This window comes from Lagopus muta, chromosome Z (assembly GCF_023343835.1).
Source record: "Lagopus muta isolate bLagMut1 chromosome Z, bLagMut1 primary, whole genome shotgun sequence".
Lineage (NCBI taxonomy): Eukaryota > Metazoa > Chordata > Aves > Galliformes > Phasianidae > Lagopus > Lagopus muta.
Genome location: NC_064472.1, coordinates 28,791,080 through 28,815,362, shown reverse-complemented (window position 1 = coordinate 28,815,362; position 24,283 = coordinate 28,791,080). Strand labels below are relative to the sequence as shown.

Sequence of the window (24,283 nt, the reverse complement as noted above, 5' to 3'; positions counted from 1 at the left end):
ATAAAGTATATATGAATATAGTACTCACCAATTTTAATCTTTGTAAAGGTATTCTGCTAGTGTCTATCGGTGTACGTTCTGTGACATTACCAAATCTGACTTCTGGAACGGCAATTGCACACATTACATGAGCCCACCTGTGAAAAGTGGCAGGTCAAGAATACTACCAGAAAAACCCGGTACAAATACAAGTGATGTTTCATTACCTGCAATTTGTTGTTTCTATTTTACAAGGCAACCACATCCAGACATTTGACTTCAAGGATTTCAGAAGACTTCTTTGAAACAAGTTAACACAATTTACAACACTAACACTTCATGTAAACATCATTTCAGACTCTAAATTTTTATTTGAAAAAAAAAAAAAAAAAAAAAAAAAGTAAATACTTTTCATATTGTGTTTCTTAAGTGCAATATCTTTGTAGGTGCTCTATCCAGGGGCGCATGCCTCAGCCAGGCTTTTTTATTAATAAGCAATTTTTCACCTACAGTATTTTCACAGAATCATAAAATATATCAAGTTGAGGGACCCACAAGGCACACTGACTCCAACTCCTGGCTTCACTCAGGACCACCCATGTTCCATGCCCACCTGGTGAAGAACCTTTTCCTAACGCTGCCTGATCCTCCTTGACAGCTCCATACCATGCCCTTGGTCCCTGTCACTGTGACCAGAGAACAGAACTCAGCGCTGCCCTTCCGCTCCCTTTAGAGGAGCTGTAGCCTCCTTCTGCTTTGAGCTGAACAAACCCAGGGATCTCAGCCACTCCTTGCATGTCTTGCCCTCATAGACCATTCACCATGTTTGTTTCCCTCCTGAGGAAGCTCTCTAATAGTTTTATGTCCTTCTCGCGTAGTGGTGTCCAGAACTGCACACAGTGCTCAGAGTGAAGAGTGCAGAGCAGAGTAGAGTGAGACAACCCTTTCTCCTCACCAGCTGACAGTGCTGGGTCTGACCCACTCCCAGAGTACAGCTGGCCCTTATGCTGCCAGAGCACACTGCTGACTCATATTCATCTTGCTGTCAACTAGAACCCCCAAGTCTCTTTCCATGGGCTTGCCTTCCAGCCTCTGACCTCTCAGTCTATATCCAAGGTTGCTGTGAGCTGGAAGAATTGAACACTAGCTCTTTCTTAATTTCATATGCTTGGTGATTGTCTAGTCCTGAAATATGTCAAAATTCCTCGGCAAGGGCTTTCTACCCTTGAGGGAGTCAACTCTCAATTTAGCATTGTCCACAAAATTACTTAGTATACATTTGAGACTTGTGTTCAAAAAACAGAAAAACAATGAAGAAAACTGGCCCTCAAAAAGAGCCTCGGGAGCACTATTAATGACTGGCCATCAGCCTCATAATGTGACCTCATACTGCTTTGAGCCCAATAATGCTTCAAGCCCAACCTGCAGGCCAATTGTTCACTCATAACATTTTGTTTTTGTCTAGATGTGTACTCAACATTTTCTCTAGGAGGATACTAATAGAGATAGTACAGAAAGCTTTCCTGAAATCCAAGAAGTTCACATCTACTGGATTCCTTAGATCAACCTGATGGGCAACCTCATCATAACATAAAAAATTAAGACCATTAATTAATAAAGACAAAACCCTCACGAACTCGTGTTGGTTAGGACCAATGACAGCAATGTCACTGTCATCATTAGGGCAATCCCAGACAATAGAACAGACTGGGAGAAGAACTTATTGAGAGCTGCTCTGCTGAGAAAGATTTTGGAGTCCTGGTGTATGAAAACCTGGAAGTAAGCCAGCAGTGTGCATTTGCAACCTGGAAGACCAACTGTATCCTCTGGTGCATCAAAAGAGGAGATGCCAGTAGGGTGAGGGCAGTGACCTTCCCCTTCTGCTCTGCCTTTCTGAGGCCTCATTCAGTGTACTGTGTCCAGGTCTGCTTCACCCAGTAAAGGAAGGATACAGAGCTGTTGGAGTGGATCCAGAGGAGGCTGGAATCATTTAGATGATCGGAGGCTGCAGCATCTCTCTTAAAAAGATAAAGGCTGAGGGAGCTAGGCTCAGGGAGAAGAGACAAGCACAGGGGAGACCTCACTGAGGCCTTCTAACACTTAAAGGCACCTTATGAAAAGGAAAGAGACTGACTTTTTATAAGATCTGATAGAGACAGGGCAAGGGAGGAATGGTTCTTAACTAAAAGGGGAGATTCAGGGTAGATGTTGTAAGGAAAACTTTTACTGAGAAGATGGTGAGGCACTGACACGGGTTACACAGAGAAGCTGTGTATGCAATGAATGCCCCATTTCATGCCAGAGGGGTTGGAAGTAGACGATATTTAAAGCGGCTTTCAATCCAAGCCATTCTGTAACTCTCCAATTGTCTTTCAGGTGTTTTTCAGTAACTCCCAGAATAATCTCCATAATTTTGCCAAGCACTGAAGTGAGACTGACAGGCCTGCAATTATAGAGTTCTCCTTATTCTTCTTCAAAACTGGTATTTTCATAACATTTGCCAGCTTCCAATCTACTGGGACCTCTCCATATTTCCCACACCATTTAAAAATAGCTAGAAGAGCAAAGGTGACATTAGCCAGCTCTCTGGGATCAATTCTTCCAGGCCCAAAAAACTTGTATGTATCCAGCAGAAAATTTTGCACAAATCTGGGTTGGCTGGGAGTTTACTGTTAGAGCAGTCACAATCCTCCACCTCGTAGGACCTGTAGTGCACATCACTGGTATTGAAGACAGAGGCAAAGAGGGCATAAAAGTCTCAATTTTGTCTGTCCCAACTTGTGAATAGCATTAAGTAGCAGAACAATGTTACTTCCAGTGCTTTTTTGTTGTTCACATGCTTTAAAAGGGCATACACACTTTTTTTTTCTTTTAATAACATTTTTCTTTCATTGATGCCTGCCTGCAAAATTGCACTCTTAATAACAGGTGTCTTACCATCTAAGCTTTATGTGGACAGAAATGCTATAAATAAAATGTCTCTTCAATAAACCTTAACACAGCCCTTTATACTCTGACTTCTCTCAACATAATAGGACTTGAAATAATTGCTGTGTTCACCTGAGAAGAAGGAATCTCAGTACACAGAAAACACCTCAGAGTTGGATTTTATACTTGATGGAGAAAACAAAATAGTAATTGGAACACACTTATGAAAACTTTCAGAAGTTAAAAATAGGAGATAACGCTCGAAGATAGAATACTGAGAAAAGTGAAAACTAGACACTGTATAGCAAGTGTAATGTGTTATGGAAACAGGAAAACAAGAAGTTAACTACTTTTACAGAGCACATTACAGAAATCTGCAATAGAAACCCAGAGGGATGAAATGCAAAACTGAAGACTTCAGGAATAATTACAAAGAGGAAGACACCTTCTGCAGATCCCTGTAGTGGTTTTTATTCCTATGGCTAAATCTTGTAACCTATTTCTACAATATTTTAATTGACCTACAACAAAGATTTCTCTGTTTTCAAAGATGCAATCCAATAGCTCCAAATATCAAAAGGACACCATAAATTCTATTTTGATGTAATTTTCTTTTTCTCAAGTTAGAAAAAGCAGGTAGCAAACAACTATATAGGAGAGCTAAGAACAGATCTAAAAGCCAGCTGAGTACTGAGTATTGGCAAGTGTTGGTGAAAATCTTCATTAATATGTCAACAGAATTAATGTTTGTTGAAGTTAAGATCTGATCCATAAATTCCACATGCAACGTTCTCCTCATCCAACTATTTACAACACTAAAAAAAAATACTATGCAACCAGTTGCAAATCGCTAACAAATTCTGGCCTGATAAGTGGAATGATCACACTGCTGAACAATCACGCTGCAGTTCTAAGGGTTAAAGAAAGAGGTTTACAAGATATTGCTACGTTATTAAAAGAATGCAATAGGTTCAATGAAGACTCAAAATACATGAAGAGTGTTCCAATATTGGGATTAAAAATAATAATAAAGTGCACCACTCCCCATTTTATCTGTTTCGTTTACTGTTCCAGTTTCAGATGGGATACAGGAAACTTTCTCCTTAGTAGATGTTATGGTGTTGCATGTTGGATTTAGGATGAGGATAATGTTGATAACTTTGATAGGATCAGCTCCAGAATGGAAGCAGCTGGGAGACTCCTTCCAGCAAGGCAGAACCATGGCAAAAACCACAAAGAGAGAAGCACAGGGAGACATAGGAGCCCCAGCCTTACCTGACCAGGAAGGGAGAAGCACTGATGAGGAACAGCTGTGATACAGCATGGGCAGGGTGAGAAGTGATGGTGCAACCCTCCACACACACAGAGACAGCCCCTAGGGAGTTAGAGTGACCAGGAGCATGGTGACAAGGGCATGGAAATCATTAAGGGCATGGTGTGGCATGGCAGTTTGTGCGGGTAGGACATGTAGAAAACAGAAGATGCGGAACACTTTCTTCTCATCGAGGAACAGCACTCTGTTGCTGCAGTTCACTCAGGCAGGGTTCTGTACCTTGCATGCAGATTCACAACCAGGGAAGTGCTCCTGATTTCTGTGAGTATGGAGGTGGGCACTCACTTGAGGGTTAAAATCAGTGCCCCTGCGAGAAAATCCTCAGAGATACCTGATATATTTACCCAGAAAGAACAGGTGAAAAAGGAGATTTAGGTTAAAGCAGCTCGTTGCACCAAATGCTTTGAACCTTCTCCTGGTGTTAAGGTAAGTACCTGTCCAAGGTGTGCACAGGTGAATGATCTTTTATGACTAGTGGCTGAGTTGCAAGAAGCAGTTAAAAAGCTGCATAGCATTAGAGATGCTGAGAGAGAGAGCTGGTTTAAGGACCATATTCCGGGACTGGATAATACTGAGAAGGAGGCACTTTAGTCCCTGGTGATACACAAAAGCAGGGCTCCCCTTCAGCCCCCACCTTCTAACTTCACTACTAAAAGCTGATACTAAGCTCATGCAAACCCATGACCAAGGTCTGCAAGGAGAAGTCATATCAACAGCTTACAGAGGACACCATAAAAGGAAACACCGAGTGCTTGTAGTCGGTGACTCTCCCTTAAAAGGCATGAAGGGTCCCTTCTGTCAGCGTGACAGGGAGTCTTGATTGGTTTGCTGCCTCTCAGGAGCCAAGATATGGGATACTGGAAACAGTGTGCAATAGATTGTCTAAAGCATAGACTATTATTTTCTGCTCCTTTTTACTGTGGGCACGAATGACACTGGAAGCCGTAATACGGGCAGAAGTAAAGAATAGTATAAAGCCATGGGAGTGCAAGTGAAAAGGACTGGTGCCCAGGTTACCTTCTCAATTTTGCCAGCTGGAGGAAAGAGGGCAGCCAGAAATTGACATGTAATGCCTGCCCAAATTCCAGCTATATGGCTGGTGCTGACACAACGCTCACAGTTTTCATGACGATGGGAATTTCTATGAGGATTACAACACATTATGGATAGATGGGATATGTCTGTGTAGAAAAGGCAGGGCTATCTTCAGCAGTGGGCTGGCAAACTTATTGAGGTGGGCTTTAAAACTGAAGGGCTTGGGGTACGGTGTCCAAAATGGAAATGGTCATGACATTGAACTAACTTGTGAAATAAGCAAGGCCAACCAAAACAGTGACAAATGTTCCTTAGCTGCCTTCCATCGCATAAGCCAGAAGGCCAGTCACCTCAGCGGTATGTATAGTTACAGAAGGTCTTTAGTGTGTAGACCAGTCACAAGCGGTGTACCTCTTGAAGGGATCGTTCTTAAGACAGTACTCTTCAACATCTTCATCAATGACACGGACAATGGCACCGAGTGCCATTGCAAGTTTGCAGATGACACCAAGCTGAATGGTATGGTCAATACATTGGAGGAAAGGGAAGCCATCCAGAGGGACCTGAACTGGCTGTAAAAGTGGGCCCATGATGTTCAGGGCAGGGTGCTGCTCTTGGGTCAGGGCAATCCCAGGTATTTTATACAAACTGGGAGAAGAGCCCCTTAAGAGCAGCCCTGTGGAAAAGGACTCAGGGGTCCTGGTGGAAGAGATGCTGGACATGAGCTATCAGTATGCGCTTGCAGCCTGAAAAGCCAACTATATCCTGGGCTGCATTAAAAAAGGGGTCGCCAGCAGGGAGAAGGATGTGATTGTCCCCTTCTACTCAGCTCTTGTGAGGCCACATCAGGAGTACTACATTCAGTCCTGGGGCCCTCACTACAGGAAGAACATGGAGCTCTTAGAGCGGGACAAGAGGAGTGCCACTAAGATGATCAGAAGGCTGGAGCACCTCTTCTATGAAGAAAGTTTGAGGGAACTGGGTTTAGACTGGAGAAGAGAACACTCCAGGGAGACCTCACTGTGGCCTTCCAGTTCTTGAAGGGAGCTTATAAACAGGAGGGGGAATGACTGTTTACAAGAATGGACAGTGATAGGAAAACGGGGAATGGTCTGGAACTGAAGCAGGAAAGGTTTAGGTTAGATATTAGGAAGAAGTTTTTCACACAGAGGGTGGTGACACACTGGAACAGATTGCCCAGGAAGGTTGTGGATGCCCTATCCCTGGAGGCATTCAAGGCCAGGCTGGATGTGGCTCTGGGCAGCCTGATGTGGTGGTTGGCGACCCTGCACATAGCAGGGGATTGAAACCAGATGATAATTGTGGTCCTTTTTGACCTAAGCCATTCTAAGAGTCTATCATTCTATGATCTTCTTGTATCCCCCCAAGGAAATACAAATCCTGTTCCCTTTTCTTCTTTAAAGTGACTCTATACCAATGGACATAGCATTGCAAATAACAGGAAGAATTAGAGATCTGTGTACAGTCCAAGGACCATGATCTTACTGAGATCATGGAGACATGGTGAGACATTTCGCATGACTGGAACACATTCATGGATGAGTATGTATTTTTTGTAAAGACAGACAAGCAAGATGATGCCATGGAGCTGCACTTTATGTGGGAGAAAACTACATGTACTGACTTCTGCCCAGAGATGAATGATGAGTGAAGGGAGAGCTTACAGGTGACAACTAAAAGGAAGGCCAATATGGGTGACATATTTGTGGGTGTGTTCCTCCTCACTAGAAGGAGGAAATTGATGAAAGTAGTCTCACAATCACAGGCACCAGTTCTCCTGGAGGACTTCAACCACCATGATACTTGATGGGACAGGTTGGATAGCTGGGCTGAAGCCAATGGGATGAGGTTCAACAAGACCAAATGCTGGGTCCTGCACTTTGGTCTCAATAACCCCAGGCAACGCTACAGGCTTGAGGCAGAGTGGCTGGAGGACTGTGTAGAGGAAATGAACCTGGGGGTATTGATTGATGCTCGGCTGAACATGAGCCAGCAGTGTGCCCAGGTGGACAAGAAGGCCAATGGCATCCTGGCTTGCATCAGGAACAGTGTTGCCAGCAGGAACAGAGAAGTGATTGTCCCCCTGTACTCAGCTCTGGTGAGCACCTCAACTACTGTGTCCAGTTTTGGGCCCCCCGCTGCAAGAAAAACATTGAGGCCCTGGAGTGGGTTCAAAGAAGGGCAACAAAGCTGGCAAGGGGTCTGAAGCACAGGCCTTATGAGGTGAGGAGCGGCTGAAGGAGCTGGGAATGTTCAGCCTGGAGAAGAGGAGGCTCAGGGGAGACCTTAATGCTCTCTATAACTTCCTGAAGGGAGGTTGTAGTGAGCTGGGGATCAGCCTCTTCTCTCGTGTAACTGGTGGTAGGACCAGAGGGAATGGCTTCAAGCTGTGCCAGGGAAGATTCAGGCTGGATGTTAGGAAATACTACTTCTCTGAAAGAGTGGTCAGGCAATGGAACGGGCTGTGGAGGAGTCACCGATCCTAGAGGTGCTCAAGGAACACTTGCACATTGTGTTGAGGGACATGGTTTAGTGAGAACTATTGGCGATAGGTGGATGGTTGGACTGGATGATCTTGTAGGTCTTTTCCAACCTTGATGATTCTGTGATTCAGTGATTCAGATTAATTAATTTAAAATATTGTTTCTAGGAGAAGTTCAAAGGTTCTGTATAAATTTACTAATAACAAATTTTCAGTGCTAAAGAATGAACTACACTTCACTGTTTGATAAGATTTTCTCATGCAAGCAATGACAAATGAGATCTCATTTGCTTTCTTTACACAACAACAAGCAGAATAGAATTTGCAACAAGTAAGCGTGTGCAAATACTAAAACAAATACACATTTTAGCATCTAACTATTTCACAAAATGCCAATGATGCATTTCAGGGGGAGTAATTTTAATTCTGCACAGATTCATCTTAAAAGCACACTGTCAAGTAATTAAGATTACAAATGCTCAGTACATGAGAATGTGTTAGGAAAAAATTTTAAACAAAAATGTGCAATCTCAAAGAATTTATTACTTACTTCTTGTCAGTAGTTTGTTTTAATGCACCACCTCTCAAATTGCAGAGACAACATTCCTAAAAATAAAAACAGTGTAGAAACAAGTGAGCTTTATTGACTGGTTACAAAGCAGTCTTACTAAACTGATCTTAAGTACATGTAAATTGCTAATATAGTTCAGTACTGGCATACAACCTGCCACTTAGAAGCAATGCACTTCCTTACAGAAAAAAAAAAAAAAAAAAAAAAAAAAAAGAATATAATAACAAAAAGACTGACAATTCAAAAGAGCTAAAGAAAAATAAGTTTTAAATACTACTCTTGAATAAAGTTACAGAATCCCTTTGAAGGCAACACCAAATGAAAAAGCATTCAGCTAGTACTGCAACATAAAGGCTAGAATTGCCACGAAACCTACTATGGTAAAACACAATAAAATGATACATAATTAGCTTAATAAAAGTTAGGAAGAAAGCACTGTCTCATAAGCCATTGATTCAATTCACATAATGAAAGACATTCTGTGTTTGATACTTTCTTTTGAGAAAGACTTACCCTAACAACAAAGTACTTCCTTGCAAGTAATGAATTTTCTTTGCAATTTAAGCAGATAACATGTCGCCTTACCTACCAATATCACAGAGTAACATATTTTTTCATACAGTGCCATTTTAATGTAGTTAATGTTATTACAGAGGTGTACAGACATGAGGTTCATTGCTTTAAACACAAGAGACCTAGGATTGAACCCCACTTATTCCAGGTTCCAGTTCACCAGAACTCTTAAATCCAAAAATCTAAAGGCTTAGAATAACAATCCTTTCTGGCATGCAAAGGAGCAGAAACAGGTAGTTTCTGCATCAAGAGAGGAGAAATGGCCATAAAGGGGCTACTCCTGCAGAACTGAGTGGCTTTTTCAATATTTACTGTCCGTAATTTTACAGAGACTCAATCAGCAAACAAGTCAATAGGATTATACTAAAAATCCACAGGACTTTTCCATTTGACTGTTGGAGTGTAAGTAAAACTGATCCTTGCAAAACCAACACTTTTACTCAATCGACTGTATCTTTGTGGGGTTCTCACACTTCATCGAATGAAATCTTTTCCTACCAAAACCAGACAGAAGCTAAATGGGGCACAATTACAGCTAATTCTATAGCACTGCAGCCTCTTCCACACTGTTTCTCTTTAGATCCTTTCTTACAAACCAGTGAAAGAAAAGTCTATCTCTTCCTTTGATTCATTTTAAACTCCACGAGGAAATGGGTAATCTTTTCTGCTATTAATGTTGATCTTAATATGCAGAGCATGCCAACCATTGTCATGAGATACTGACCAATGGAATGCTTTAGTTTTAAACATGACAGTGGGATGCAAGATGAGAAAATTAAAATTAAGTTGGCAAGCTCACGAGAAATCAAATGAATGATCCAAGCAGCATACAAAATATTCAAAATGGAACATTCATTCAAGAATGGGTAAATTCCTGCAGCTCTGCAGGAGTAGGAAGCTTACAGTGTAGGGGATGAATAACAACTCCAGACTCTTGAAAAGAATATGACTCTGATTCAACTGAAAAATTTGTGGGGAACTACTTCCTTATCTCCCTTCAAACTGAAAGTTCAGCAGATCACTCACTTGTGGATTCTCTTTTTTTGTTGTGATTGTTGTTGTTTGTCTATAATTAATAAATTGTTTCAATTAATTAATTTAATTAATTTTTTTATATTTGCTATAAAAAAGATTACTCTTGTTCAGTAAAATAAAATAGAGCCTCTATTTTGTGAGATTTTATTTTTTATTCTAGCCTACGTTGAAATTCAGTACTAGAATGAGAATGAATCTTTCCTGCTTCCAATAGATATTTTTAAGGAAAACCTTAATCTGACCATTTGCTGTGTAGTTTCTCAGTGCAACTACAGAAAATATCCAAGGCTATAAAACAATTCTACAAATAGATTACGCTAAAATAATAATAAGGTACTACAAACAAATTTCTGTTTTCCTGTCTCTTAGACACAATATAAAGAATTCTGAATTATGCACTGCAATTCATAATTCTTACTCAGTATAGCACAGAGCTTTCCTACGAGGTTGAAAGGGAAAAAAAAAAAGAGAGAGAGAGAGAGAGAGAGAGAGAGAGAAAGAGAGAGAGAGAAAGTTGCTTTATATATTCCCAGTGGCAGCCTGATGCTTGACCATTTTTTCCTATGCAGGGCCTGTAGGAACTGAAATCCACATATACAAGTCTTCAGTGCATAAGCAGTAATGGTGGCAATAACCACACAGTCATTCTGTGGTAGATACCAACTGTAGGAACTTGAAAATACCATCAGTGTTTATAACAAACATGTGTGGACAGGCCCAGAAGTGAAGGCTTTCAGATTTTATATCCTAGCTTTGCAAAGTATTGTCCTACATCTGTGCAATATGACCATTACTTTATCTCCAGTTTTGGCATACTGCAAACAACGAAAATACAGGGGAAGCAGTTATGAGAAGTACTAATATTTCTGGTAAAGATGTGCCTGCTATGGACAGCCGTGAGATCAGACATACATTACCATTTATAACCCCTGTCCTCATATAGAAAGAACGAGTATTCACTGCATATACAATTCAGGATAAGCAACTGAAAGACTTCAATGTAGAGCCTCACTGTAGCATCACCTTATTCACTATTCCTTTGCAAAACTTTTGAGCAAGTAATTTTACGTCATATGTATTTGCATTAAATAATAATTTCTTATGCACGTTATTTTACACTTATCTAGTTATTTTACACTTATCTAATAATTAAACCTTAGAATTTTTTTAATTGCTCACCTGCTTAAAAATCACCATAACATTCTAGAATTATAAAAGAAAACACTCTTTTCCAATAGCTGTATAAACTAAGCCATTCCCATATAACTCACAGTCTTTATTACACTAATGTTTGCTTCGTCTTTTAGATTTTTAGTGGAAACAATGCATTTTTTCATAACAATCACATTCATAGGTTCTGGACTGCACAGTTTTCCTTGTTTACAATTAAACAGTGAATTTTGCAACCACCATTCCTAATCTAGTCTATTTTCCATTTGTCTGTTTCAGCCACTGCTATAAAACACAGCAAAAGTCAATGTGAATTAACCAAATTCTCTTTGATACATACATCCAAAAGATGGAACATCTTCACTGGAATGATACGCCATTATTCAAGCATAGCTGCATTCTAATTATTATTGCATGGATGAACACAACAACAACAACAAAGAAGTCTGTTCACACTTATTTATATGTTAAAGTGAATGCATTTGGTTGTCTTGGCATGCTTTCTGCGCTCAAAATTCAAAGTCATAATGACTGCAACACTCTCAGGAAAGGCTTTCACACACTCCATATTTGCCTACTTCATCAGCAGTACCATTCTGTGTGAATAGGAAGCAGTTTGATACAGCAAGGAAATAGAATCCAGTCAAGCCATGGGTGAGGGAAAGTAACAGTCAAATAATGGTTATTCCTATGGTCAACTATGAACATTATTCCACTTGATCCTCTTTCTTGTTAAACTGCTCTCTTTATTATTCTGCAACCCTGTAAATTACAATGGTGTCTCCAAGGAACAGTGTTTACTCAGTTCAAGTAAATATATATGTGTGGGTGGATAAAAACTGTGTAAATAAAACATATATTATTCCTAATTAATTATGTCTGACATTTTTCCAAATTCTTAAAAAAAATGTGGTGATATAGTTTCCATAATCAATCTAACAATCTCTTCCAGTCCTTTCACATTCCTGCCAGCAGCTAACCTGAAGCTTCTCTGCTGTCATTTAAGCTTTTTTTGCTTTTTGCTTTATGCATGATAAAAACGAGAAACAGATCGTTCCTTTAATTTTTGCCAGTTCCCACCTGCAGCTTCTTACTAAGTTAAACTATCACTAATTTTTTACTCACTATTTTCATTTGAGGTCACATTTTTCCTCTAAAACGCAAAGAGAGCAAATAATCTACACCGTCAAGCAGAGCAGGATTAGCCGATTTTGTGTTAATTCACTATAGCAGATCCTACATGCATGTCCTCTATGAACAGCAACAACTGCATGCACCACAACCCTCAGAAACACTTCTACAGCAGTGACTGGTATGACTGCTCCATATTCCTGTATCTGTACTCTAGCTTCAGCATCTTGAACTCTTCCCTATTCAGCTGCACCCTGTTTTCAAGAGTATCTCAATAATTGAACAAAACTTTGTTCATTTCTACCTATTCTTATTCTTATGGACCTTAATTAAAAAAAAAATCCACTCTTTCTATTCAGTTAGCACCACCTGCAACAAGTGATAACTATGAGATAATTAACCAGGTTGGTGGATGTTCGGGCCAGGAAGGAAAAGACAAGTGTGGAGAAATGCCAATAAAATTATGAGTGGCTTGGAAGAAGACTTCACTAAGCAGACCAATACGAAAACCAGGTGGTTGCTATCAAAGGACAACAGAAAGCAGCTAATCCTAGATAGACAAAAAAAACCCAAACCATTCTTCACAAAATGTGACTTAAGTTTGCCACATGTGAATGCTAGAAGTTTACACCATTTAAACAAGAAATTCATTAAAAAAATTCATCATTGGCCACCTTCTAGTGAGCAAATAGACAGACACTGCCCTTGGCTAGGGCAGTTTCCTATTTGCGTATTGTTATAGACTGGGAGAGGATTAGGGAATGCTTACCTAAGGTTTACATTCTTCCCAAGGTATTCACTTTTGGCCTTGTTGAAAACACTGGAACAGGCTGCCCAGTGAGGTTGCAGATGTCATCTCCTTGGAAGCACTCAAGGTCAGGCTGGATGGGGCTTTGAGTAGGCTGGTCTAGAGGGAGGTGTCCCTGCCTATAGCAGGGTGTTGGAACTAGATGATCTTAAAGGTCCCTTCCGACCAAACCATTCTGTGATGTTTATAATAAGTACATATTTTGTGTGGTAAACTGAAGCAAGGAAGACATTTATAATGTTTTTAGCACTGCTTCAGTAAACAGGACACTGTTTATCCAATTCATAAAACACTGTTTTTTATCTCAACTATGTTCCTATGCTTCTTTTGACTGTGATTAGTGTCTAACAGCCCTAAATATTTCTAGTGAGAAATTAGAACAATTGTTTTCAGTTTTAAGACTGTTCTGCTGTAAAACTGTTAAAGAAATGCTGACTTATTAGCCATATTTACAAGCTGGTTGGTAGAAAATTGTACCTACTTAAAACTAGTATCTAATCTTGAACTCTGCCACAACCAAGTGACATAGATACAATTTCTATGGTTAAGGACAAGAAACAAATTTTGTGTTCCTCAGAATGTTCTGGTTGGCTTTTTCAAGAGCAGCCTTTGAACAAAAAATGCCCTAAGTGTTTCACCTTCTCTAACTGCCCTGTAATACCCAGCATAACATCTCTGAATAGCACTAATTCAGCTGGCATTGGTGTCTCCTTACTTATCTGACGTCCCTATCTAATTTATTTTGGTATCTACAATTTTGTAATTAAAAAAAGAGTCGGTTTTTCTCTTAACACATTGGCAAATGCTATTTTCAGAAACTGTCCACTTCTGAGTATTTTAATCTTTCCACACTGCCCTAAATAGTGTCATTTCTCGTCACAACATGTACATCTGAAGTCAAAAACATAGAGGGTGTGACATGGAGAATGTTAGGTGGCCTAATAGGAAACACTTTCTGCAACACTTAACTGTTTCCAAGCATCCAAGAAAGATTATAGATATCCTCACCTTTGAAGAGAAGCCTAAAGGACAGAGCTTAGCTGTGTTTTAAATAAACAAACAAATAAATACTAAGAATCAAGGGTACAAGAAACAAAAGTAATTATTTTCCCTCAAAAGAATGAGACTGCAGAAATAACCACCACACTGAAGCTAAGCAATTAGCAAACACACAAACAAAAATGGAATGACAGCATTTCTACTGGTAAAAATACATATAGGATTATTCTTATTACTGTAAGACAGTATTTGGAAACAATGGTAAATAATAAAATTTAAACATCAGTAGATGAAAAGCTGTTTTTTCAAGAAATCAGCACCACTGTGCTGGGATATTCTGCTACTGGCTATTTCTATCCTTCTCCCTGCCCATAAAAATTGTACTGGGCTCCTTTGAACAAGCAAGACATGTTGGAGCTGTTGGAATAGGTTCAGAGGAGGGCCACAAAGACGATCAGGGGGCAGGAGCACCTCTCCCATGAAGACAGATTGAGTCAGTTGGTCTTGTTCAGGTTGGAGAAGGGAAAGAGATCTCTTTACGGCCTTCAAGGACCTAATGGGAACTTGTAAAGATGATACAGAGCAACTTTTAAATGGTCTGGTAATTTCAAGACATAGGGGAATGTTTCCAAATTAAAAGAGAGGAGATACAGATCAGAAGTTAGGAGAATATTCTTTAATAAAAGGCTGGTGAGACACTGGAACAGGTTGCCCTGAGAAGCTGTGGATGCCCCATCCCAGGAAGTATTCAGCTTCAGATTGGACAGGGCTTTCAACAATCTGATCTGGTGTAAAGTCCCTGCCCATGGTAAGGGGCTTGGAACTAGGAGACCTATACATTTTCATTCAACCTAAATCTAAACTATTTTATGAATCTATGAAATACAGAGGTGCTCAAGGCAACCAGGCCTTTTCACATGATTATCAGTGGCAAGCCAGCATAGAAGGGAATTTCAAGAAGCAATTCCTTACTGTATGAATTACAAAGCACTGGAATGAGTTTGCCCACAGAGGTAACGGAGTCTTCCTCCTTAGGCAGACAGACTTAGTGTGTGTTATTCTGCATTAGCACTGGGTTGAACCTGATAATCTGCACAGGCTCCTATAAACCCTAACTATCCTGTGATCTGAAGGTTTAAATGGATTTCGTGTCTGAGATTACAAAGATATTGCCCAGATTTAATACTCTTCATTTTCTACAACAGTACCACAGAAACTCAGTATTTACAAATCTTCTAAAATAAACTGTGTCAAAGACTTTTCTTACAAGCAATGCATGTCCTGGTAACACGCTAATACCAAAACCAGAAATTCAATACTTTCCATCTCTGATTAGAATAATTAGATAAATAAATTAGCAATAGCACCTGTGGTCCTCCAAGTAAGTAATCTTCTTGCAGAGAAGGTTTGGAAAGAAAAAGGCAGCAGACAGATAGATAGGTAAAATTTAGCATCACTTTTCTAAAAAGGAAAATGCAGGAAATCTGTCTTTTTTTTGCTAAAAGCAGTTTTTTACACTCACTCCAGAACTTTCTCTTTATCAACAACATCAAAATGCTTTAAAGCTTGCTAACGAAATCAGTCTGAAAATTAAAACACTTTATGCCAACTCACATGTAATGAGTTATCTTGGCAGTTATCAGGCTGTGAAAACAGGAGTTTATAATAGAATTGCTGACATTGTACCAGTGAGAAGGGCATGACTATAAAAAGACTATTCAAAATCATTATTTTTAGTGGGGTGAAACAGGGTAGTTTCTGGGCTTGAATGAAGAACGCTCTTATGTGCTACTTTTCAAATGCCTTGCAAAAAAAAAAAAAAAAAAAGAAAGAAAAAATCTGTCAGCCAATGTACTCTAACCACAAAACACATACAAATCAAAAGACTGAACATAAGCATTAGAAATATAAAGCACTAGAAAGCTTAATCTGCAGGGAAAAAAAAAAGAAAAATGCACTACACTGTTTAACACACTCAGCAAAGGATGTTTGAAATACATACAGTTCTTGAAATCAGTGCCAACTGACCAGTTTAGATGCTGCATTATTTCTGTAGTACTATAAAAGGTTACAGCAATCTGCGAAAATCTACACTTTTTCCCCAGTTGTGCTATTAACAATGAAGTTACTATGAAGTAAGACAGTGGAGCACACTTCGTCACTTACTCATATCTTTCTCTTTCCTGTCCAAAATCCTTTTGTCCTCTAAATAATAAAAGTACTTACGTTTATGTACTATAGCTACTAGATGACTACATCCTTGCACATTGTACACTACGTTGCATTCTCCATAATGCCAGTCATTATTCATCCTGACTTCACTAGCTTTCTTTAGCTGAAGCATTTAAGATTAATGAGGCGTTTGTTCTCAATCAAGACACTCTGTATGAATACAGTTACACTTTCAGGAGCCATGCAGATAACTTATTTAAAATTATTTAATTTTTTTTGTTGTTCTTCTGAGAAGATTGATTTATGGCTATTTTTGTCCATTAGCATATATGAATTTTGTATCAGCCTTCCACTTGTCAATAATCATTATCAAACAGGACCTACTGTGTATTAGACTATAAAGATACATTATCATGGTTCCAAGAGCATCCCAAAAGATGAAAAAGTTAAGTATTGTAAAGCATGCTATTTCAGCAACTTAGAGAAGCCGCGAAGGCAAGAGAACAGTATGCTTCTGAATCTCAAACGCAGTTTTCCTTGGGGAATTCCATTTATATTATCATCACAGAAAAGTCTGGCTATGAAAAATGAGTCCACTAATGCATTCTGCTATTTCCAAATTTTAATAACATTCCTCATTGGGATTCACATAAAGTGCAATCTCATTCAGTTACTAATACAGCTAGGACTCCTATGCTTTCACCCTTCATCCTTTTACAAAATCGTAAGAGATATACAAAAACCTTGTAGAGTTCAAATTTTCTATAAATTTAATATAACTGACTGAAGTTTAAGGAACTATTATCTACAAAGCAAACAACAAAACTTCACAGTTTAAGCAAAGGAATGAAAAGCAACCATCCCTGATTTGAAATGAATTACAAAGTCTAAGTCAAGATCTGTAAAACTCTTTTCTTTCATAACATCCATTTTATTCTCCAATGCACAAAACTTTGCCTTCTCTCTGTTTCCCAACCAGTTTTCCCTTCAAGATTTAAAGTTTTACCCAGAAGAGAATTCTTCAAACAGGTCTTCCTCAGTTCAGTCTCCCTTTTCTAGGAATAATTGTGCCAAGAAAGTAAATCAAATTTCAGATATTCTGGAAAATACAGGCAACAAATACTTCTGATATTAAAATCTTCTGATTTTGCAACCTTCTCTAAAGCAAGAATTGACTTTTTGTGGGTATGTAATTCCTACAAGTCAGACAGATCTCAGTCTCACATCTTCCACAAGATGTCGTGGTTCTGTTAATGAATGCTTACCCTGAACAAGAATTAAGATCAACACATTTTTTTCATACAAAAACTGTAAGTCTGAGCTGTGTGAGCTGGAATAAAAATAATACTAATTCTATACTCCCCCCAGTTTAAAAGGTCATACCAATAAGTAATTTATTTTAGTTCCATCTCCCTCTCCAGAGATGTCTGTGGTACTACAAAGCAACTTCAAATATAATAAAATATCATACTAGCAGATAGAGAAAAGAGATATACAGATAAAAACCTGATTTAATAAAAACAAAGAAACAAAAAAACCAACAAAAAAAAAAACAAATATAATTCAAAGGCAACATAAAACTTACAGCTGCAGTTGGCATGACCAACATAAATGCCCATTTTTAAAAGAAATGTTATGCCCTGACATGCCCAGCAGTTGTCTTTTTAAAAAAACATTTTAAGAATAGTTAAAGCCACATGTATCTTAAGAATAAAGCTAAGATTAGATGACAGCTTTTAGGACAATCTAAAGTTATTAACCAGAAGAAACAGAAGCTTAATGTTAAAATGACAAATAGGACCCAAATAAGTATCAGTAGGTCTTCATAACACTGACATCAGCAAGGAACTGCTTGCAAACAAAAATACACTAATACACTCAGGTTGTTTATCAAACTGATGATTTTTTCCTCCTTGAGAACTGTAGTCACAGTTACATAGCTTTGCAATTAATGCTACTGCTCAAACAGGCAAAAGAGAACCACAGAAAAAAGTAACCTCAGTGTCTATTTCATTATTCTGACTTGAGGCATAATCAGCGCTTCTTCAGCTACTCCTGACAAATGCCTTTCTATCATACTTTCAAGAGTCTTCAAAGAGTAAATTCTATAAAATCTCTACATTCCAATATTTCACTATATTTAGAAAGGAAATTTTGCAAGGTGTCATGGTATTAACACAAGCTTCTGTTGAAGAAGTTTAAAGCAGCTACAGCTTTATCTTGTCCCTAAACTGAGGGAAAGGCAATTGATAATGTTTGTCTTTGATTTATTCTGATTGTTTTGCATATGACACTACTACTTATTTCCTTCCTGTTTTCTCTCAGCTATATTGAACAAGCCCTCCCTTACGGGCCCTTTCCAGCCCTCCCTTACAGAACTGCTGACAACTATGAGAAATAATTGAAAGAATTTTTTACCTTTTAAAAAAAAAAAAAAAAAGTTTTTAATTACATGTCATTATCTTTCAGCCCATTCAATCTAATGAGGTTTTTTTTTTGGAGCATTTGTGTTCACTGCCACATAGTTGCTCAGCTGGGCTCTCATCAAACATGCAGAGAATAAAGAGATAATTTCATATGCATTTCAAGCTTTACTCCTGGTATAAGCTTAAACATCCTGGTCTGATGCTTCAGATTTATAGGACTGATAACTTTGTGACCAGAGTGTTCACAATTCTGGAAGGCAGCAAGAACTATTGCCTGGCCAGGCATATTATTATTATATGTGCCTATCTTATTTGGGCACAACTGATAGCTTCTCTTTAAGTACAGATCATAGAATATCCCGAGTTGGAAGACAAGGATCACTGAGTCAAATCCCTGACTCTACAAACGATCACCCAAAATTCAAATTATATTACTGAGAGTGTTGCTCAAATGCTTCTTGAACTACAGATGGTTTGAAGCCATATCCACTTCCCCAGGGAGTTTGCTCTGTTTCCAGCCACTGACAAGAATTGTACCAATCTGCTGAATTCAGTCAATACAGTAACATTATTACTACTCTACAAAACAGCAAGATCAAATCTAAAATAGTAATCCTAACCCAAAATAGTAAAATTCAACCTATAAAATGTCCGGGGTCCATGGTACCTGCAGAAAATTCATTAAGAATGCTTCTGTACTGATCTTTTTCATCTCACTGAAATACTGAAAGGAATGAAGAAAGAATATTTTGAATAACACCTGGCAAACAATAGACAGTTGTGGAAAAATCTATGACATACTGCATAAGTTCAACACCTTGGCAGTTTCATATGAAATATATTTCCCCATCTCCCATATAATGACCTTAAATTACTTAAAATAGACCATTCTGGCTTTCCACATATGCTTCATAAGGACATGAAGAGCAATCAGCAAATGGTGCAGAGAAGGTTATTACCCTCTGAGTAACATAAGACAAATGGTGGCCTGAGATACTGAGTGTCGAAAACAGATCCATACTGCTGTATGTTTGGCAGCTGTTCATCTAGGTCATCATTCTTGTGTGGCTTCAGTAACAGAATTTAAAGCATTACCAAAAGTCCGTGAAAGTTAGGATGAATCAAATTTTTAGTTTGTTTCTTTTTCACAGCAGCTATCATGGCAAAAAAAGATATAAGGCACTTCTTCTATAAATACATATCATTTGTTGTTGCCTAGCTGCTTGGAAATAATCGACAGATTCATCATTTGTTTAGTATTTCCCTTTGAATACGAGCTAGGTTGACTGTCAGAATTCCTTAGACCACCAACGCCCTACTTTTATAAAAAGGGTACTAAATTTTCCAGGCACCTCACAGAAGCTTTGTAAATTCTCAGAGATCACCACAAATACTTCTGAGATTGCTTCAGCATCTCAAGAGTTTTGAAAGATGCTTCTATTAAAAAAGAAAAACTGAATTGGCTAGCATTCACATATGAGTAAATAACAGCACCATTTGTATCCCTGATAGTTGGATTTTTCCTATTTAACTTCACTTGCAGATTTCATATCTACTATCTATCATTTCTATATCTTTCAACTAACAATGAACAGTTTGCATTGATATGCAGTAACAAGGATAAATAATAAAAAGAAATACAAGATAGCCAATTATGTAGGACAACTTTTAAGCAAATTTACTATTAGTGAGGGATGCTAGATTAATAGCCCTAGGGAAAAAAAAAAGTCTAACAAGACTGCACACAAAAATAAAGTGTATAGATAAGCAAACATTATTGAAGTTTCTAAATTCATCATGACTGATTTATTTTTTCTGATACTTCAGACATCTGATCTTAGAACAGGAACACATTTTTTCTAGTATATATCTAATCAATCTTCAGCATTTCAGTAAAATTCCCCTGAATTACAACTCATGACAAATTGTAATCCACAGACATTTCTAAACGAAGAGATTTTGCAGGGCACCAGTTCATTTTACTCAGGTCACCAAAACAGAGGTATATAAAAACCAAGTTGTTGGCATTAACAGTTCAGATTTGTAGGTGTATCAATACACATAAAAGCTTGTGTTAATTAAGTTTAACAGCAACTCAGTTAAAAGTAATAGCTGAAGTTTACATTAAATAAATTGTCCTAATGGGCATATATACTACCTGGCAACACTGCTTTCCACTCCTATAACCTTCTTTTCTCCATTTTCTGAAGTGCAATTTCTTGCAAAACGCAAACTTTAAAAGCACTTTGCAAATAAGTTCAATTTGGCTATTTTCTGTATGTTTTTGAAATTCCAGTTATTATTTCAATACCTTGTCTTGACTCTTCAAATAATATGACCAAAAACGCTTCCCATACAAATTAGGTCTTCCTCATTTTCAGAAAGTTGTATGCATTGTAATAGAATAAAACAAAAAATCTTCAGTAAAACATCCATAATTCTTTGCATGGAAGATGTTAATGAGTCCAGATACAATTCTGAAAACACTTTTGACAAAGGAACACTGTCTTTGGTTGAAATTTTTGCCCAGAAGTTGCCCAAAAAAAAATTTTAATTAGCTCACTCTTGAATCTGCCCAAATTTTCCTTTACCCATCATATTCCACCATTTCCCCTCATTGAGTATCAGACAGAAAGCTAGGAAACATGCACAAGGAAGGGTGAAAGCAGAATACAGAGTGACCAGACAGAACTAAAATAACCGATATATTCTCCCCCTCTACTCTGTTCTCATGAGACTCTACCTGGAGTATGGTATTCAACTCTGAGGCCCTCAAAATAAGAAAGGCATGGATTTCTCAGTGTAGGACCTGGACCAGGGGAAAGCCATGAAGATGATCACATGGCTGGAGAACCTCTCCAGTGAAGACAGGCTGACAGAGCTGGGGTTGTTCAGCCTGCAGGAGAGAAGGTCTCAGGGAGACCTCATTGCAGAATTTCAGTACCTGAAGGGGGACTACAGGAGAGATGAAGATGAACACTTTAGCAAGAAGTATGGTGATAGGATCAGGGTAATAGCTTTAAACTAAAAAGAGTAGACTTAGATACATGGAAGAAATTATTTGCTGTGATGGTGAACCACTGGAACAAATCGCAGAAAGCAGCTGTAGATGTTGCATACTCAGTTCCAGGCTGGATGGGGCTTTGGGCATTCTAGTCTAGTAAAAGATCTCCTGCCCCATGGCAATATCGTTAGGCTAGACTAACTTTAAAGGTCACTTGCAACCTAAACCATCCTGTGATTCTATAAAATTAAAACTCAAGTCAGTCATGACATCATTATCTTTGTTGTTACAGTCCACATACTACTGTGTATATCACAGAATTGTAGGGGTTAGGAGGCACCTCTTCTGGAGACCATCCAGCCCAGCCCACTCTATTAAAGCAGGTTCCTTACAATAGGTTACAGAGGAAAGCATCCAGTGGGCTTCAGACTATCTCCAGAGGAGACTCAATAGTCAATCTGGGCAGCCCATTCCAGTTCTCTGTAACCCTCAAGATAAAGAACCTCTTTCTCATATTTGTGTGGAATCTCCTATGTTCCAGTTTTTATATTCTCTTCAGTGCCAAGTCCCAGAACTATCTACATCAAGTATTAACAAATTTTAGATTGTACTTTGTTTTACAGTTTTTCAGTGACTTTTGATAAATAAACACACTATGACAAACACACAAAGAATAAGACGCTCTCCAAATATCTCTGCAAATGTTACCATTTCAATAGCAATTGGCATCAGATTTCAAGCTAATGCTCTAATTGTTTTATTTTTTAATGAAAACATCAAACTCAATCCTATTGATGTCATTCATGAATATGAATATTCTTAGAATTCACTGATTCATCATAGCTCTATCTTCTCTGAAAGGAAATTAACACAAGTTTCTGATTAGCAGTGGGGCTGTCTACCCCTTTTTAACTGACAGTCATATTCCACGTTAATAGTAAACTTTTATTTGCTAGTGTAGACATTTTCTTTTCCCCTTGACCTTCCCCTGACTCTAGCACTACAATCACAAAAGTAGTTCCAAAGATCCTAAAACTCATGATTGTCTGATAAGGAAGCTATAACAAGATTTTCTAGTTACCTATGCAAGATGAAAATTGGATTCTACCTAGTAAGAGTGCCTTGCCTTCTAAAATGAGAATACATTACAGAGACAGAAATTGATCCAATAAATATTTTAATAGCTATGCACTGAGAGAACACAGGACTAAACATTATTAATGGACCATATTCTTGTAATGAGCAGTTCTAAGCCACTCTTTTCATTTTGTTTTCCCCAGCTTAGGTAATACCTGCAGTAAAAGTATCAGTTCTGCTTTTGTTTCCTCTCAGCATTCACAAAAGAAAATTAAAATGTTGATAGTGCAGAAAAAGTTTTTACATTTATTGTTACTTCAACTTCACTAGGACTACCACTGAATTTCTTACAGGTGCATTTCACAGTTGCAAGAAACGATGTTTGAAAAAGTGACACCTTATTTTCCTCTAGTTTGAATCCTCATCTCTTCTTTAACATATATAAAAAGTTTTATCATGTCATTAAAAGATTTAATGCACTTGAAATATGTGTTTTTAACTGAATGAAGAAAAGCTGTGCTGGCATAAAAACTGATTATCACATTTCTTCAAGCTGTTTTAAGGAAAACAAATATCATATGACTTACCAGGGTAGCTAATAAATTGGTAAAACAGAATTTTAAACTGGTTGTCATTTAAGTGGATACATGTTTAGGGGTTTTACTAACTACCAACTGTTTTTCTATTTATTCCCAGCTGTATAAACTACTACATATTGTATTTTTTAGGGTCTAACAATAGGCATTTTGGGTGCTTCAGAAGTGAAACTTCTTTCTGTCTGTACATCACAGTAAACCTTAAATGCTGTAAAAGAATAATTTCATTCTTGATTGTAATTTATTATTATCTTTCCCTTTTCTCTAACTGCCCATACAGACATATTTGAATAAATAATAAAATATTTAGAGGAAATCTCATTTTCTTTCTATTACGCACACTTTAATTGCCAGTTGTTTCCATGAACAAGGTTTTATACACATGCATGTTCTGTTTGCAAGGCCCTTTTCTTGAGTGTGTAAACCTCCAAGTTCATCTCTCGAAACTCAGTAACTTTTTACACTGAAATCTAGTATTCTGTACATTATGTTTCCTCTACAAAAGTGTCTTAAGAAAAACAGCACAGAAACAGGGTTTATTCTATACTTAATCTGTAACGCGTTAGATAACCAAACAAGACATAAAACTTACAGCTGTCCATGCTTCTGTTCTGCATCGAGAACACAACCATTCATTATGGATTTCATGAGAAGGAACACCATAGCAACCTAGAATGAGAGAGCTGATTTGATTAATATATTCTGTATGTCTAATCATGATGTCATACAATTCAACTATGTACAAAGACCCGTAAATCATATACTGTGATCAAGGAAAGTTTTTCCACTGTTAGGATTATTGCTGTTCTATAGTTTGTGTGTATGTGTGTGTGTGTGAATGCAGCCTCCACAGACTTCCAAACTTTTAAAAAAAGAAGAGCCACAGCAGGGTATTTTTTTATTTTCTGTAACTTCAGTAGCAAATCATCAGTTCTCCCTGCAA

General features: G+C 38.1%; 1 protein-coding gene across 4 annotated transcripts in view; it reads right to left on the bottom strand.

Moving 5' to 3' along the window:
• Positions 1-24,283, bottom strand: part of KDM4C (lysine demethylase 4C) — a 297,078-nt gene that overhangs the window by 74,901 nt on the left and 197,894 nt on the right. For all 4 annotated transcript variants that reach the window (XM_048930999.1, XM_048930997.1, XM_048930998.1 and 1 more), the window contains 3 exons: positions 23,933-24,009; positions 8,329-8,384; positions 29-137 (listed from right to left, as the gene is read on the bottom strand). In XM_048930999.1, the coding sequence (XP_048786956.1) occupies positions 29-137; positions 8,329-8,384; positions 23,933-24,009 (242 nt within the window). The remainder of the gene's footprint in view (positions 1-28; positions 138-8,328; positions 8,385-23,932; positions 24,010-24,283) is intronic.